General features: G+C 41.9%; 1 protein-coding gene across 4 annotated transcripts in view; it reads right to left on the bottom strand.

The window, feature by feature from the left end:
• The window catches only part of EFCAB6 (EF-hand calcium binding domain 6), a 474,908-nt gene that overhangs the window by 259,187 nt on the left and 196,569 nt on the right, over positions 1-19,152 (bottom strand). For all 4 annotated transcript variants that reach the window (XR_004540188.1, XM_033953069.1, XM_033953071.1 and 1 more), the window contains exon 15: positions 14,016-14,165. Coding sequence is in view for 3 of the 4 variants with exons in the window: in XM_033953069.1 (XP_033808960.1) it covers positions 14,016-14,165 (150 nt within the window). In the remaining variant the exon portion in view is untranslated. The remainder of the gene's footprint in view (positions 1-14,015; positions 14,166-19,152) is intronic.

The following is a 19,152-nucleotide window of genomic DNA, read 5'->3' as shown; positions in this document are numbered from 1 at the left end:
CCAAAGTATACAGATTAAGATCTTCAAGTCAGTCCCCCTAAACCTTATGACGAAGACCACACACCATTTTAGTAGCCTTCCTCTGGACCGACTCCATCCTTTTTATATCTTTTTTTAAAGTGCGGCCTCCTGAATTCTACACAATTTTCTAAATGAGGCCTCATCAAAATCTTATACAGGGGCATCAATACCTCCTTTTTTCTACTGGTCATATCCCTATGCATCCTAGGATCCTTCTACCTGTTGGCATCATTTTATCAACCTGTTTGGCTACCTTAAGATCATAGCATACAATCACACCCAAGTCCCATTCGTCTGTTGTGCACATAAGTTCTTCACCCCTGAACTGTACAGTTCCCTTGTGTTTTTGCATCCCAAATGCATGATTTTGCATTCCTTAGCATTAAATTTTAGCTACCAAATTTCAGACCAGTCTTCAAGCTTCGCCAGGTCTTTCTTCATGATATTCATCCCGTTCAGGGTATCTACTCTATTGCAGATTTTGGTATCATCCACAAAGAGGCAAATCTTACCCGACAGCCCTGCAGCAATATTGTTTATAAAAATGTTAAAAAGAACAGGCCCAAAAACAGAACCTTGAGGCACACCACTGGCAACATCCCTTTCCTCAGAACAATCTCCATTGATCATTAACCTCTGTTGCCTTTAACTCAACCACTTCTCAACTCATCCCAAAGGCACTCAGTTTATTTATTAGATGTCAGTGTGGAACACTGTCAAAGGCTTTGCTAAAATCTAAATATACCACATCTAGAGCACTCCCTCAATCCAATTCTCTGGTCACCCAGTCAAAGAAATTGATTAGATCTGTCTGACAAGACCTACCTCTAGTGAATCCATGTTGCCTCCGGTCCAGTAATCCACAGGATTCCAGAAACTTCACCAGTCTCTGTTTTAAAACATTTCCATTAATTTGCTTACCACAGAAGTCAGACTTACTGGCCAGTAATTCCCTACTTCTTCCTTACTTCCACTTTTTTGGAGAGGGATCACATCCGCTCTTCTCCAGTCCTCCGGTACAACTCCTGACTCTAGAGACTCGTTGAATAGTGGAGCTATCAGCTATCAGCATCCTTGGATGGCCCCATTACTTTGTCTACCTTTATTTTAGCTAGCTCCTCATGAACACAATTCTCTGAAAATTGATCAGGGTCTATCATTCCTCCATCCCTATTCATGTTTGTCTATTGCGGTACCACTCCTGGCACTTCAGCCGTGAAAACAGAACAGAAATATTTGTTAAGCAATTCAGCATTTTCTTTATTAGCTTCTATATATTTCTCCCCTTCACCTTTGAGTCTCACAATGCAATATTTGCATTTCTTCCTATCACTAATATATCTAAAAAATATCTTGTCTCCCCATTTTATCATTTCAGTTATTTTTCTTCCATTTGCATCTTTGCTTTCCTTACTACATGACCAGCCTCTCTTAATTTTTCCAGATATTTTTACCTGCCTTCCTCTTTCTGTGATCTTTTGTAGTTTATGAAAGCTAACCTCTTATTCCTTACCTTCTCCTTACTTTTGAGAACTAAAGCGGCCTTCTTTACTTCTTAATTTTACTTACTTGCCTCACAAAAATATTTGTCACCCTTACAATTACTCCTTTCAGTTTTGCCCACTGCATTTCCACTTCTTCCAGACGTTCCCATGTTTCATGTTTATTAAAATTTGATACAAATTCTTATAGTATTATTTAAAAGCGAGTTACAAATATATCAGAATAGGGTAATAAAAATAACATTTAATTAAACTTACACTGACAAACTTCTTAGACAGACTTATAGGCTGCAGGAGGAGAGAAGGTGAACTACAAAAGTTTAGATAAAGGCAACATTGATGGATCATACATTAGGATAGGGATAAAAGGAAGAATCAGCACTTTTAAAATAGGAAACCCGCAGTAACACTGTCAGTGAAAAGGCTGTCTAATTTACAAAAGTGTCTATAAAGAGAAAAGTTTTCAAAGAACTTTTAAATCTTTCTAGTACCGCCTCTTCTCTAATATATCCTGGGAGTGAGTTCCATAGCTGCGGTGCGACTACTGAGAAGATTTCTGTTCGTCTTGTGCCAATGAACTTTAAGATGGTACAGAAAAAAGGTTTTGATCAGATGAACGCAGGGTTCTGAGAGGGGTGTAAGGAATCAACAGTTTTTCTAGAAATGTAGGAAGATTAACCTGGCGGATCTTGAATGATAGCAATGCAATTTTATAAGAGATACAATGAGGTATTGGCAGCCAATGAGCATTTTTTAGGAGAGGAGTCACATGGTCATACTTTTTTGAATTAGTTATGATTTTGATTGCTGTATTTTGAATTAATTGAAATCTCCTTATTCGTTTTTGAGTGATGCCTTTTAATAGAGAGTTACAAAAATCCAGTTTTGAAATGATTAGAGTGTATAAGAATGGTTCCAAAATTTTTGCTAATGACCTGATCATGCGTAATCCCCCATCTGAACAAAGTTAGTTTTTTTTATATGCAAACAATTTTTATTGATGAAAATATGCACCAACAGCAGAACACTATACAAGAAAACACAACAACAATGGTAAGAAATCCAAAAGTGGATCCAAAACAGAATGTCATCAATTTTTCAGTAGAGCAACCACAATAGTACCCACCCCCCCAAAAACAAGTCCTTCCCCCCCTCAAATCAACAATACATCAGCACTGCAGCAATGCTGGGATGAGCCAAGGTTCTGGTGGAGGAAAACAAAAGGCACTGAACCCCCAAACTCAAACAAACAGGTAAAGGAAGAGAAAAGAAAGAGAGAGAAAGAAGAAAAATAAGATCCTTCTTCCTCAGTGACTACCCTGACCTCAGGATGGGCAGAAAGGCTCTCAGCTCCGGGTCAAAAATGGCATGAAACACCCAGCAGGCCAACCCAGATCAAAATGAATTGAGGACCAAACTGCGCGCCCGATGTGGTAAGGAAGATAAATAGGACTTCCAAATTTTCATAAAAAAGGTTCTTTTGTTTAAAGGATGAACACATCTGTTCTCTTTCCAGTAACATGAGAGCATGAAAGCGATTCCTCCAAGCCCAATAGGAAGGAAGTCCAAACTTGCAGGATCACTTGTTTAGCCAACATTCCTAACTTACGAACTAAAAGTCTGTGAAAGCGATTAGAAATACGGAAGGCCTCATACTTGTCTAGCAGAAATCCAGCAGACGAGAACACCAAAGACACCCCCAGAAGACCCTCCATATAACAGATCAGGCGCCTCCAAAAACAACACACCACTGAACAAGTCCAAAAGGCATAGAAAAAGGACTTCACCCCTCGCTCGCATTTTTCACAGTCCAGAGAAGCAGCCAAACCAGCCCAGAAAAGACGATCCTTAGTAAAATAAGCCCGATGAAGCAGTCGGAATTGGCACTCTCTTAACTCCACACTCACTGATAAAGTAAGGATTCTCTTAAACAGACTACTCAGATCCAAATCTTCCAGAGAGATGCTCACCTCAGGGCTCCACCTAGCAAGCAACCCATCCCATGAAGGACCCGTGGAATGAGCCTGTAATTCCCAGTAAAACCAAGATACAGAGAGACCCATCAGCTCGGACCGCTCAAAAAAAGAGTGTAATTTGTCCCCCAAATGGAAACCAAGAGCACGGGCATCCAACGATCAAATATAATGCTGCAACTGGAGATAAGCAAAATAATCACCCCTAACAATGCCCTTCCTCTGACAAAATATACACCAGGGCTCCAAGAATGCATCAGCTTGCAAAACATGGGACAAGAGAGTGAACCCCAACCGCGCCCATCTTCTAAAGCTGACATTATCATTGCCATGGGAAAAAAGTAAATTCCCCTGGAGAGGCAACTGATCTGAAATCTCTGGACAGCCTGCCAACAAGCATACGACCAGCCACCAAATGTCTCGTAAAGAAGTTAATAAAACTGTATGAAAGAAGTTGGGACTCTTGATCACATGCTTTTCCATTGTGCTCAAGTTCGTTCCTTTTGGACGTGCATTTGGGACACCATAAAGTCTATTACCAATTGTTCAGAAGAAATTTCCTTTGACACTATAATTCTCCGATCTCAACACCCTTGTTTTACACAGTCTAACTGTCCTCCTAAACTCATTGATGCAATGTTTGTGACTGCCCTTATGCACATCTTGAAAAATTGGAAGTCCTCTTCATTACTAAACTATACCTTCTGGTGGAATTCTTTGAGCATGTATCATAAATTTGAATCTTATGCTTATGAAAAGAAAAATATAATTCGACTTTCCAAAAATTTGATACAATGTAAATCACCCTGGAAATTCCTGGACTCATATGTTAAATCTATTTCATAGACACTCCTCTCTTCTTCTTCTTCCTCTTCCTCTTCTTTTTCTTCCTTCAATTTCTCTTTCCTCTTATCTTTCCTTTTACTAATTTTTCATGAACAGTCCTAGTACTTTAGATCTTTTAAAACGATTCAATTCTACATTGCACAATGTAACTGAATATTAGTTATACTAAATGTTTTGTTTTATATTTTGATACCATGTACTTGAACTGTTCCCTATATTTTTTCAAAAAAAATCAATAAAAAATATTGAACTAAAAAAAAAAAGAAGTTAATAAAACACTGGTCCGCAAGTGAGGCGGCAAAGATGTATAAGGAGCATGTAAAAGTGAAGAAAGATGCCAGGGGTGATAGTAAGCAGCTTCATAGTCAAAACAAGAAAAGACCGATTGTCCCAATATCCAGTCTCTAACATAGCGGAGTAAACAAGCCTGATTATACTTCTGGACATCGGGAATCCCCATCCCCCCATGCCTCCAGGCTCCCAATAAGAACCGGAAGGACATTTGAGGTTTCCGACCCCCACCCCCCATAGGAAGCTTGAAAGAAGCTTATACAATGCCTGCAAGTCTTTTTTCAGCAGCCGAATGGGCAGAAATTGTAAAACATAAAGCTATTTAGGGAAGACCATCATGTTGAACAACTGAATCCTACCATGAACCGACAAGGGAAAAAATTTCCAATGCTCCAGACGGCCTTTGGTGTAACTCATCAAAGATGCCAGATTTATCGCATGTAGTCGCTGTAGAAGTCAACTGCACACTTAAATAGCGGAATGCCCCCTCCTGCCATTTCAAAGGAAAAGGACCCATCCATGACTGCTGGACCTCTGGAGCCATAGCGAGAGCCAAGGACTTATCCCCATATTCTGCTATTGGCTCGGTTAAGTGGACCAGGTCATCTGCAAATGCTGAAATCTTAAACTCATGGAGCTCCTGCACCACACCCTGAATCTCTGGATTTTGCAATATGTCCCAGGTCAAGGGATCCAGCGATAAAATAAACAAAAGAGGCGACAAGGGACAGCCCTGAGGGGTCCCTCATCGAATCTCAAAACCTGAGAAATGAGTCCATTGACCCCCATAGACGCGATAGGGGATGAGTATAAAGCCAAGATAGCCTGTAAGAAGGTCCCCAAGAAACCATATTTCATAAGGGTAGCAAACAAAAAAGCCACGAGACACGATCAAAAGCCTTCTCTGCATCAAAACTCACTAGCAGAGAAGGCCTTGTGTGGCAGTGTACCAATTCCAACGAAGTAAGAATCTGTCTCAAGTTTTTAGTGACCTTACGATCATGAACAAACCCCACTTGTAGCTCAGCTATGAAACAGGGAAGTACCTGCGTCATACAATTGGCCAACACTTTGGCAAAAAGCTTGGCTTCCACATTCAGCAGAGAAATGGGGCAATAAGAACCTGGAAGCGTAGGATCTAGGCCCGGTTTAAGTAACACAATGATCCGTGCCATCTGCAAAGACTGCAGCAAGGAACCTCTCTGGATAAAGGCATTGAATGTGGCCACCAACACAGGGGTGAACTCCGACAGAAAAAGCTTGTAAAATTCAGTGCTGAACACATCTGGGCCAGGCACTTTTAGGAGTTGGCTCCTCTGGATGACCAACGACATCTCCTCTGCAGAAACAGGAGCGGATAACAGCTGGTGGTAAGCCAGGGAGATCTGGGGTACCGTTCAGTTATCCAAATACAGTGTACTATCTACACTCCGAAGGCTGAGCATATAAATCTTGGTAAAATGTCCAAAACACCTTTGCAATCTCCCGATCCATGTGTACTAGCTGCTCAGTCCCAGAGCGAAGCTGAGTCACCCGCATAGATCCCCCGATGTCCGAACCAAGTTGGCCAAGAGCTTCCCACTCTTGTTCCCATGCACATGGAATCTATATTTAAAATATTGAAGGAACCTCATAGTTTGAGTGTGAATCAATTCATTCAAAGCCAACTGCGATGCAAGAAGAACTTCCCTGCGGCGCACAGATGGACTGCATGCAAACCAGATACGATCCGCTTTCACCTGTTTCTCCAAACGTAAAATCTCTTTATCTCAGGACTTTTTCCGGAAACTGACATAAGCTATGATTTCCCCCTGCAACACCGCCTTGGCAGCCTCCCAGTACAAGATAGGGTCCCATTCATGAGCTGTATTAAGAAGTTGCCTCTGCTGGGTCAGACCAGAGGTCCATCACGCCCAGCAGCCCGCTCCCACGGGGGCACATCAGGTCCATGACCTGTAAGGTGATCCTTGTTTAAATCATTTAAGCCCCCCCTGTCCTTCTGTCTATGCCCTATCATAGCCTATCTCTACCTCTATCTGTATCCCTCAATCCCCTTATCTTTCAGGAACTTATCCAATCCTTCCTTGAAACCCGGTAGTGTACTCTGTCCTATCACAACCTCCGGAAGCGCATTCCAGATGTCCACCACCCTCTGAGTGAAAAAGAATTTCCTAGCATTGGTTCTAAACCTGTCCCCTTTCAATTTTTCGGAGTGCTCCCTTGTTCTAGTGGTTCCCAGTAGGCTAAAGAATCTGTCCCTTTCTACCTTCTCTATGCCCTTCATGATCTTGAAGGTCTCTATCATGTCTCCTCTGAGTCTCCGCTTTTCCAGGGAGAAGAGCCCCAGCCTTTCTAACCTGTCTGCGTATGAAAGGTTTTCCATACCTTTTATCATATTCATCACTCTTCTCTGAACCCTCTCAAGTATCGCCATGTCTTTCTTGAGGTGCGGTGACCAATACTGGACACAGTATTTCAGATGTGGGCGCACCATCGCACGATACAGCGGCAGGATGACTTCCTTCGTCCTTGTTGTAATACCCTTCTTAATAATACCCAACATTCGGTTTGCTTTCTTTGAGGCTGCCGCACATTGTGCTGTTGATTTCATCCACTTAGTGAGCAGATAATCATGAAAGTCAGGATATAAAAAAGGGGGAAATTTCCAACAAAACATGCGCTCGCCAGAGTGGCCCACCTCCAAAGTACACCAAATAAGGGCATGATCCGATACACTGTACGGTCCTATACCAGCCTCTTTCGTGTGAGAAAACAAAGTTGTAGAGATTTACCAATAATCTCTTCTGGATTGGGAGGCATGAGCCCGAGAGAGATGAGTATAGTCTCTTTTGCAAGGGTGTAGTATGCACCACACATCCAAGAGACCGAAGGAAGAGTACAAAAGAGGAATATCCTTCAAGGAATTCATGCGTTCCGCAACAAGTATACGATCTTTATCCAATCCAGGAACTTGAACTATATTAAAATCACCCCCATAACATTAGGCAATGTCTGCCATCTGGCAAGGGCAGCATACCCTGTTTCCCCGATGGTAAGACACTGTCTTATTTTTTTTGGAAGGCCAAAATATGCTCTAGGGCTTATTTTCGGGGGGATGCCTTATTTACATTTTTTTCTAAAAAGGGGGGGCTGTCTTATTTGACGGCTGAAGAATCGGTCGGCCGAAAAATCGTACCGTGTATGGCCAGCTTTATCTATCATACCATATATTGTACCATTTAATGTCCCCAATGTTCTCCATCAGGGAAACACAGTAAAGAGATTATTCTGTAGTGCAGCATCAGAGGGGACTTGATAATGTGAAACCATTGTTTATATACCGTATGCATTTTAAACAGGCTTTATATACAGTAAGTGGTATTGCTCACAGCAAAAGAAACCTGTCTGCGTGTCTCACTTTTGGATGTTCTGGCCGTGAACAAACTCCTGCAGTCTCCGTTAGGGAGGGATGAGGGAAGCTGCCTGTGTTTCCTTGCGCGGAGTCACGTGCGCGCGCTGCAGTCCTGTCACTTCCTCCTCTTCACTTCATGACGAGGCGCGGCACGCAGCCATGGAGGCAAATACGGTAGACGGAGGGACCACACGGAGTCACCCACCATACCACCCGATTCGGGTAAGCGCAGGTATCGGTGGGTGGCTTATTTGAGGGGGGGGTGCCTTATTTTACATTTTTTTCTAAAAAGGGGGAGCTGTCTTATTTGATGGCCCTGCCTTATCATCGGGGAAACAGGGTAGAACTTCTTCTCATATACATTTGGGGCATATACGTTGCACAACAACGATTGTCTATTCAATACTACCTGAGCAAGCATAAATCTACCAGAAGCATCAGCCCAAGAATTAACCACCTGGACATCCAGCCCTTTCCAAAACAAAATCAGGCCTCCTGCTTTCCTCTGAACTGCCCCAGCCTCCACCACCCGCCCCACCCACCAGCACTGAAACTTCTCATGTTCTGTAGTATCCAGATGTGTTTCCTGCAAAAAAAACAAGTCCGCTTTATGGCGATTTAAGGTCTGTAGAATTTTTTGCCACTTTATGGGGGAGGTCACCCCATTCACATTCCAAGATACAAATTTAACCATGGTTCCTCTGAAAGGAGAGAAAGTAACAAAACCAATGCCCAACAAACTGGACATGGGAGAACCATCCCAGCCTATGGCTCCCCCCCAACCCGCATCAGGAGAACAGTCAAAAGTCTTTGTAAGAAACCTACCCTCCGCCCAAATCCCAAAGGAAGGCGAGGTGCCACTGTGTAAGAGAAAGAAATGCATAGAAAATAAAAAACAAACTCTCCAAAGATCCAGAGCCACCCTCAAAAACGCATTCAGGAACAAAAGAAACCAAAGAAACCTCCCTACCATCCCCCACCCCACCCCCATACAGATCCCCTCCCACCCCCCTCCTACTATGCATGTCCTGAGAAGGACTAAAGGAGGTGCTTCAAGACTCTCCCCCTCCCTCCTGGGAGGACCCCCAATGCCCCTCAGTCCCAGCACTGAAAACCAAAACAAGAGAATAAAGGGGAGACAAGAAAAACCCCAGATGCCCAGAGACAAAGCCTACAACACACAAGAGGGCCCAATAAGTCCAGAGGCTGAGAAAATATTTTTTCATTACCTTACTAACTTGAGAAAAAAGAGAAAGTGAAGAATCCAAGATAAAGCCCAGGATTTTAGATGTAAATTCAATTTTCAATGAATCACCTAAAATTAATAGTACTGTAGAGGGTAGCATTTCTGTTTTTGGGCCAAACCATAAAAGTTTTGTTTTTGTGGTGTTTAATTTCATACATATCAATGAGGCCCAGTCCTGAATCCTTGAAATACAGGAATTTATCCTAGATGTTAAACTTTTTAAAGAAGGGTCAATTTCGTGCAGAACAAAAATATCATCTGCATAAGTAAAGATTGATTCCGTTGGAAATAATTTCAGATATTGTAAAATAGTCATGTATATACTGAATAGAATAGGTGACAACGGTGAGCTCTGTGGCACTCCACAGGTAGAGGTCCAAGGGGAGGAGAGTTAGAACATAACAACATAAGAACTGCCGCTGCTGGGTCAGACCAGTGGTCTATCGTGCCCAGCAGTCCACTCGCGTGGTGGCCCCCTCATTGTACACCTGATACAATCTTAATGCTAGAAAACCTTTGAACCAATCCCAAACTTTCTCAAGGTCAATGTTAGCCAGCGGTTGAATAAGAATACTATGGGCTCCTTTTACTATACTGCGGTAGTGTTTTTAGCGCGCACTACCCCCCCCCCCCGTGCTACGCGGAAAAACTAATGCCAGCTCAATGGAGGCGTTGGCACCTACTGCGCACGGCATTGCAGCGGGCACTAAAACCGCTAGCGCAGCTTAGTAAAAGGAGCCCAATGATTAACATTGAAAGCTGTTGATAAATCAAATTGAAGCAATATCGTCCCTGAGATAACAAACCCTGAATCTTCACTACTAATGAAATTAATAATGTTTCAGTACTGAAATTTGAGTGAAACCCATGCTGGAAAGGAAGTAATATTGAAAATTTATCCAAATATTTAGAAACAATAGACTCAGTAAGTTTGGTCAATATAGGTATATTTGTTATTGCTTTTAACTCCTAACCCCACTCACTATAATAATAATAAAACTGGCGATCATTTAAAGCTCGGGCAACAATAAAGTTGACCACCTGAATGACCAGCGACATCACCTCACCAAGCTGCCCACCACACATCTGAGCACAAAGCGCCTCCTGATGTAGGATGCAGTGAAAACTTAGGATGGGTCTCTTTTCATGTTCACGAAGAAGTGCTACGAATCCTCTGTTTTTCCCCACCATGCACGGAGCACCATCAGTACACACCGAAATAAGTTTATCCATCGGTAGATTTTGTTCTTTAGCGAGCTCAGTGAAAGACTTGAATAAATCCTCCCTTCTTGTTGTCCCTTTCATAGGCAAAACAGCAAGACTTTCCTCATGTAGTGTGTCACTGACAGCATACCTTACAATCACGCTGAACTGGGATAAATGGCTTACGTCTGTTGACTCATCCAAAGCGAGAGAAAAGAATGATGCTGCATTTATGTCCTTCACTTGTGTTGCCTCAATTTGATTTGCCATCATGATGGTACGATCGTGAATAGTTCTTGCCGACAGAGGCATGTCTTTTATTCGTTTGATTATCTTGTCTTTATCCGAAAAGTCATCAAAAAGTTCATTGGCAACATCAAGCATGAATGTTTTGGCATACTCCCCTTCTGTGAATGGCTTTCCGTTTCTCACAATTGCTAAAGCACCAGCAAAGCTAGCCGAATTCCAGTCACCTTGTTAGGTCCAAACACGGAGTTGCTGCTGACTAGCTTGCACTCTGCACAGTAGTTCTTGACATGCTTTCGTCCTGCTGTCCCCCGCAGGATATTCCGATGCAAATGTAGTATGGCGTGTGTTGAAGTGCCGCTTTATATTTGACCGTTTCATCGATGCAATTTTATCATTGCTTATTAGACACACTGCAGAACCTGCTCTCTCCACAAAGGCAAATTCCTCTGTCCATTTCTGCTGAAAAGTACAATACTCCTCATCTTTTTTTCTTTTAGCCATCTTCTTCAATAAAAGGGTTTCTGCAATTAGCTAGCTGTCTGAGATGAGGAGGGTACCACCCCAAGTAGTGGTCTGTGGGGCAGGGCAGAGGTAATGAAGGCAGGGTAGCCAATTGCGGGTGTAGCTGGTGGGATGGGAAGCCAGGGCCTCGATTTGGGACTGCCTGTGAAGGACGATGCGGCTTCAGGCACCATTGAAGTTCCTGAACCAATGTGCATTGGTTGTCAAGAGGGAAGGTGCTCAGCTGTTTTGCGGCTTGTCTGAGCGAAATCTGGACTTTTCTTGAAATGAAAAACGTTGAGCATCCTGAGTTAGCTAACACTGAGTGGCTCCTGAAGTTCTACTATCTCGTGGACATGACTGAACATCTGAACCAGCTCAATGTGAAAATGCAAGGCATTGGAAATACAGTCTTATCCCTTCAATAAGCAGTGTTTGCATTTGAAAACAAGCTAGAATTCTTCATCGCCGACATTGAAACAGGTCGTTTACTACACTTTGAAAAACTGGGAGAGTTTAAAGATGCATGCACAGCAAGTGACCCTGCTCAACATCTTGATCTTCAGCAGCTAGCAGGTTTCACATCTAATCTCCTGCAGTCATTCAAAGCACGCTTTGGAGAATTTCGTGAGCGCGCTCGTCTTTTTAAGTTCATCACCCATCCACACGAGTTTGCAATGGACAGCGCCGATCTGAGTTACATTCCCGGTGTCTCCATCAGAGATGTTGAGCTCCAAGCTGCTGACCTGTGGGTGAATAAGTTCATGTCACTGAATGAAGATTTGGAAAGACTTGCACAACAGCAAGCAGAGTTGGCGAGCAAACACAAGTGGGGAGAAATGAAAAAACTTCAACCCGCAGACCGGCTGATTGTCAAAACTTGGAACGCGCTTCCCGTCACATACCACACATTGCAGCGTGTGAGTATTGCTGTACTGACAATGTTTGGCTCTACGTATGCATGTGAGCAGTCTTTCTCACATCTAAAGAACATTAAGACCAACCTACGATCACGTTTAACGGATGGAAGTCTCAACGCCTGCATGAAACTTAACCTCACCACGTATCAACCAGACTACAAAGCCATCAGCAAAACCATGCAGCACCAGAAGTCGCATTAATGGTAAGAACTACTTTATTCATCATTGGTTAGCAATAGCATAACAACGTTATTAAAAAGAATTCAGAGACTTATTGTACTTTAAAAGTGCTGGTCTTACATAAAATGCACACATTTACTTGTATTTGGTTTTAAACATATTGTATGGCTCTCACGGAATTACATTTTAAAATATGTCATGTTCATGGCTCTCTCAGCCAAAAAGGTTCCTGACCCCTGCTCTATACTTATCGTTGGGGGAGAGCAAGGGTGTTCTGAGGATACAGAATTTGGCTTTAATACTATTTGGGGAATGCATATATGTTTTGGGAGGGGAGACTGTAGCTTAATGAACACGGAAGATCTTGTATTCTACCTCCCCACCACATACCTCCCAGTCTTTAATATGGCCTTCGGGCACTGAATCCTGTACTGCCACACTAGCTGCAGTTATTTGGGAAGGGGGCAGGGGCAAAGCATTGGTGTCACAGACAGTGTTTTTTTGTCTTTCAAAACATTGGCAACCTTAAGCAACCTGGACCCTGACAAGCAACAGGGAGTAGCCTTCTATTCCCTCAAATCCCCCCCCCCCCCTCCAGCTCAGATATCTCTACCGGTCATTGAAGGAAGAAAAAGAGAGGTTTAGTTATTGTTGTCATGGTAGTAGTAGAATAGATCTTCTAGGTCCAATGCCTGTTTTGGCCTGGTTAGATGTGAGGGAGGGAGGGGAGTTTAGGGAGCAAAAGAGAAAAGAGGAGAAAGAGAGAAAAGGGAGGCAATGAGACACAAAGAGGTATATTCAGGGTTGGGTTGGCGCTGGAATGGTTAAAGAGAAGGAATGTGAGCAAAAGGGGGTACAGAGGGGAAAGGCTGAGGGGATTCAGATGAAATAGTTTAGAATAGGAAGAGGGGATGAGTTAGGGCTGGATGGAAAAAAATGAAGGGAGGTAGGGTAAAAGGAGTATAAGGACAGGTGGTAGACTGAGTGAGGGCAGTTTAGGGCATAAGGAAGAAATAGTAAAGGGATAAGGTCAGAGATGTGAGTTTGGGGTGGAATTTGGATAGAAAGATGGCAGTAGAGTAGGGTTACCAGATTTTACCTCAATAAAATTAGGACCCCCCTAGTCCTGCCCCCAGGCCTGCCCAGTAACACCCATCCCCCCCTTCATTACACCCCCAGCCCTGCCCTCCCACTGCTTGTTCATCAGGCAGGAAGGCATCCACACATGCATGGATGTGATACAATGTCATGCGTGCCTGCGCGTGACATCACCATGTTGGATTCGCATATGTACAGATGCCCCCTCCCAACGCAATTTCTTTTCAAAACCCCGACAAAGTGCCAGGTTTTGAAAAGCCGTCTACACCCCCAGACATGTCCTCAAAAGGAGGACATATCCAGGGAAATCCAGACATCTGGTAACCCTACAGTGAGAGAGGATGTGGGAAGAAAAGTTTCTGCCTTCTGCAAGCATTCTGAAAATATTCAGAAAACCTGTGTATGTCCCAATTGGGACATCTCAGATTATACCCAGACACTTTATACAAAATTGGCCTTTTCACTTCAGAAATATAAATAATGTATAAAAACAAAAAAAGTGCATAAAGAACAATAATCTTGTCTTTACTTGACTCATTGCCTTAGCTATGATAATGAGATGTCACTCAATACCTGTGAGATATATCTGTTTTTCTCTTTTCTTCTGATATTTGCTTGCCGATGTCAGTAAAATCACTAGGAAGATTTGGCATGCCCAACTTAGCCAAAAATTGCATGTAAAGAATTCCATCAGAAGAATTATCAGTGCATGCATTACACAGCCTATAAAGCAATACAAAATCAAAATATCAGCAACTAAGACTTTAAATACCAAGCATGTTTATTTGACAAATATAATTACATTGAGTTTTAGCATGGTAGATTCAGGAGTAACATTAGGAAATATTTCATCATGACAATGTATGGATAAATAAAACAGTAACAGAATTTTAAAAAGCATGGTACAAACATAGGGAATCTTTGCATGAAAGTAAAGGTAAAACCAGGGATCAAATAAGATTTACATTATTATAACCAGGAAGGAGGAGAGTGTGGTGCAGTGGTTAAAGCTAAAGCCTCAGCACCCTGAGGTTGTGGGTAGAAAACAACACAGAGAAAATATTTGTCCCCGCCCTGTCCCCATGAGCTTGGTCCCCGTCCCCATTCCATCCTCACAAACCATCTGATCCCATCTGCCCAAGCCTCAAATAGTTATGATTTTATACTGAACTTATTTTATTAAAGTATAAAAAGAAACAATATTCTGTACAATTGTCATTTTATAAATCACAAATAATACAGAGCAAGGATCAACAAAACCCCTGTCTCCCCTCTTCCCTCCCCCCCGCCTCACAAATATCCCCTCCACTATCAAGAAAACTGAAGTCAAATTATTACAGAATGCTACATAGAAAAATCAAGCTAACAGAATACTTAAGTCACACATGGCAGGAATAGTGTTAGGAGAGTGCAACTACCCCCTGGTCAGAGAGAGCCCTAAGCTAGCTGGAAGCTAAAGAAGCACAGCCTGGGCTTTGCAGTCCCAAGTTAGGTCTAACACCAGCTCTAGCAGGATACATATTTCAAATCTGATATATTCTAATTACAAAGTAGAAAATAAAAATGTCTCGTCATTTTATTTTTCAAATCAATTTGGTCTCAGGCACTAGTCTCTGTTTTCTTTTGTCTTCTCTTAACTCAATTGCCAAGGTCTCCTGACCATTGTGACCAGTCAGATGCAAGCCCTGCTAGAACCCTAGATAAAAAAAAAAAAACAAGGGTAAAAGCAGAAACCCGGCAGGAAAATTCCAGGATCTTCCAGGATGAGTTTGAGGAAGATAATATAAGCCACCACCAGGGGAGCTCTAGAGGTCCCTGGTCTACTGCTGACACTGCCAGATCAGGACACACCCCTAGGGTAGATAAGCCAGCAGTGGCATTCAAACAAGGAAGCCGGTTAGGGAGGAAGTTTGGGTCTTGCCTCCCTAAAGATCCACCTAAGCCAAACAGGGACAACCGTCCTGTTCCCATGGATTGGACTGAGGCTGAGCCAGCTAAGGACTTGCCGGTCTCAGCGAGGAACCTATGGATTTTGAGGAAGCCTGTTCTGGCTTGGAATCCAATTATCCTGAGAGTATGCAGGTGGACTTGGCTTGTTGCCACAAACAGTGAGTGTGGTTGCTGTTGAACTGTTTGTGTGCTGTTTTTCTTTTCCTTTTCTCTAAATTGTTGGTTTTTGGTTTATTGTGAGAAAGCTTGGAGAAATTGGGGAGAGGTTTTGCTTCCACCTTGGGAGGGAATTTTGAAAAGCTAACTATTGGCTTTAATTTGCAAAACCTAATGCTATCTCCTATTCCTGGCATTACCATAAACCTGCCAGAGGCTTTATTTAGTTTTAAGCACTGTGTAATTGCTGGAACCAGTGCACTGAACTGTATTTGTATATTGCACAAACTGCTGGAGAGTAGGCTTGTGCTGGCTGAGGAGAGCTGGATCCTCAGCTGCCATTTTTGGACTTTATTTTGTTTTTTTTGTTTTGCCTTTTGCATTGTGCTTGGCTGGTATTTGGCCTACTGACTTTAACATCTTTTCTGATGAACTGCTTACCTTTATGTTGGAGAAACAGTAAAGCTGAATTATGTTTTCATGAACCTGATTTGTGAGTTTTGATTTTCTGGTTAACTCCAGTCCAGTCCTGCAGGGTGACTCCATGCCGGGTCACACGCAAATGTACTGTGTTTTGTAGCCACCTGTATCTCTACTGAGCCCTGCTCTGGGCTACAGTGGTGGCCACACCATTTGACATTACTTATTTCTCCATGCTCACCATCCATCTTCTATCTCTGTGTATGTGTTGCTCCCCGTGTACAGCATCTCCCTTCTCTCTGTCTCCTATACATCCCTTTCTAGTATTTCCCATGTGCCTATCTTCCTGCCTTCATCAACTCTCCATTCTATGAACCCATCCCCCTGTGTACAGTATCAATCCTTTATAATCCCCCCTGTCCAGCATTTTCCTTCTGCGTTCTTATTGTCCCCCATGTCTAGCCATCTTCTCTGTGTCCATATACCCTCCCATGTCTAGCATTAATCTTCATTCCTGACCTCTCCAAAGAATCGGCTAAGAAAAGGAAACAATTATTGTCTTTCCAGCCCAAACTAACAGCTATTGGCACCAGGTTCGGCATGCTAATATCCTGCTCATACGCAAGTTACGTTCAACAACTCTACAAAGGACTTTTACAATCCTGCGGATCTAGCTGATTTTTTTAAAGGGATACGTCCTACCACTATTGACAAAACATGAAAAGTTTAATTTAACTATGCTGTATTACTGTGTTTGCAGGTATTAAGATCTTCATTGCAATTTTGCTTTTGATAACCATTTTAATGGTCATTATAATTATAATTATGAATTATGTCATGCTTTAGTTTTTCAGAATAAGCAAGGATTATGCTTTATTAATGCTAATGTTTTCATATATATCTATTGCTCTGATTTGTTGGTTACCATGCTCTCTGAGTTTTCTCCCTGACAGCTTATTGACCCGTAGAGTGATGTTAGCTTTTTTTGCTAATGAATTTTTTTCTTGCAGGATGCCATACTCCAAGTTGTTATAGCTATTTGTTCTGTTCATGCAGCTTTCGAGATGTTTGGGGTTTTTTTTTTCAGTTTGTGTAATGTCTCGACTGAGAGTTTAGTAACTTGTCTAAATGTCTCTCACATGCTTCTCTTTGAATGAAAAAGGGTTCAACAACCCAATCAAATGTTGTAAAATATTACATTATATTGAACAATTTCAACCTGACCTAGTATTCTAACAAGAGTCACATTTATCAGCAACAGAATTTGCCAAAATATCTTCTAATTGGTTTTATCCAGCTTTGTTCTCACTGGCGATTGGGAAAAAAATGGTGTCACTCTAGCCAGAAATCAATCTGACATCAAAATTTTGTCCCATTCCACTGGCACAAAGGTCGTTGGATCAAAGTAGACTTGAACATTGGCACTTCTCTCATCACTGCTTTTAGTATACTGTATATACTCCTAACATTGAGAGTCCTTCTTTCTTTGAAGCTTTGGCTGAAATGATATCATTAACAGGAGACATACCATGCATAATAGGAGGTGATTTTAACCTGTTGTTGAATCTGGAGCTGGACATGAAATCATTAGTCTCTTATAAGAAATCCAAATCCTGGCACAGCTTACAAGAACTCATTTGTCAATTAAAACGAATAGATCCGTGGAGATTAATGCATTTGGATGAGCAATCTTATACCTTCTTCTTGCCACCTCATTCATCATACTCCAGAATCAATTTTTTTTTTTTTTTTTTACTAGCTACTCATTGGCTGACAAATTGCTTCATATATTAACCAAACAACTATATCAGACCATGCTTCTGTATTAATTACACTTGAGAACATTGGCACTACTAGAAACAGGTTTATGGAGATTCAACTTGTCTTTACTATCTGATGAAAACTATGTTGCATATACCACTGCTAATATAAAGGATTACTTTGAATTTAACAAAGTGGGTGACATCTCTTGGTCTAATATCTAAGATGCGTTCAAATCCTATATTAGAGGTACCATAATTTCATACTCATTGAAGAAAAAGAAAGAAAGCAAAGTTGCAATAAAGACCCTGGAACAACAAATAAAAGATCGAGTCTCTTCATTTAAATGGCTTATGTAACCTTAATATACAAACCGAACTCCACAAACTAAGATATGAATACAATCTACTTCTCAGCAGTACAGCTTCAAAAGAAGTATTTATGAAGTCTGCATACTACTATGCAAATGTGAATAAGACTGGCCATCAATTAGCTACATATGTGAAATTACGTTCTGAGAAAACAGCAATACCAGCAATAAAGGATGACTATGCTACAGTTCTAAATAACAAAGATATTGGTTTTCAGTTTCAACTATTCTATAAAGTTTTATACTTGTCTGATAATCCAGATTCTCATTAGTTCGAACCTTTTCTTCATGATCTACCTCATGCTATGATACCAGAAGAAGATAATGTGGTGCTTTCCATATCTATTCAACAATCATATTTTCAGGAAATACTTCGCACCATGGCCAAAGGTAAATCACCTGGGCTGGATGGCCTCACTGTAGAATTTTATATGGCCTTTCAAAGTGTTCTCCTTCCTTTCCTTCTACAATACTTCACACATCTTGTTGAAGAGGGTACAGTGACTGGAACCTTTACTAAAGCAATAATAATAGTTCTACTTAAGCCTGAGAAAAACTACTTAAAGACCAGCCCTGGGCTTCTTGGTTCAGTCCTTTGACTGTAGAAGTGATCTGTCTGTGTATTCCTGGCTGTGGCCATGAAATCAATGTCCAGTCTTCGCCAGCACTGCACAATGATGAAATATAGAAACATGATGGCAGATAAAGGCCAAATGGCCCATCCAGTCTGCCCATTCGCAGTAACCATTATCTCTTCCTCTCTCTAAGAGATCCCACGTGCCTATTCCAGACTTTCTTGAAATCAGACACAGTCTCTGTCTCCACCACCTCTACTGGGAGACTGTTCCATGCATCTACCACCCTTTCTGTAAAAAAAATTTCCTTAGATTACTCCTGAGCCTCTCACCTCTTAGCTTCATCCAACGCCCTCTCATTCCAGAGCTTCCTTTCAAATGATAGAGACTCAACTCATGCGCATTTATGCTATGTAGGTATTTAAATGTCTATCATATCTCTTCTCTCCTACCTTTCCTCCAAAGTACAGTCAAATCT

This window comes from Geotrypetes seraphini, chromosome 7 (genome assembly GCF_902459505.1).
Source record: "Geotrypetes seraphini chromosome 7, aGeoSer1.1, whole genome shotgun sequence".
Taxonomy (NCBI): Eukaryota; Metazoa; Chordata; class Amphibia; order Gymnophiona; family Dermophiidae; genus Geotrypetes; species Geotrypetes seraphini.
The sequence above is the reverse complement of the archived record's forward strand: the minus strand, read 5'-3'. Positions and strand labels throughout refer to the sequence as shown.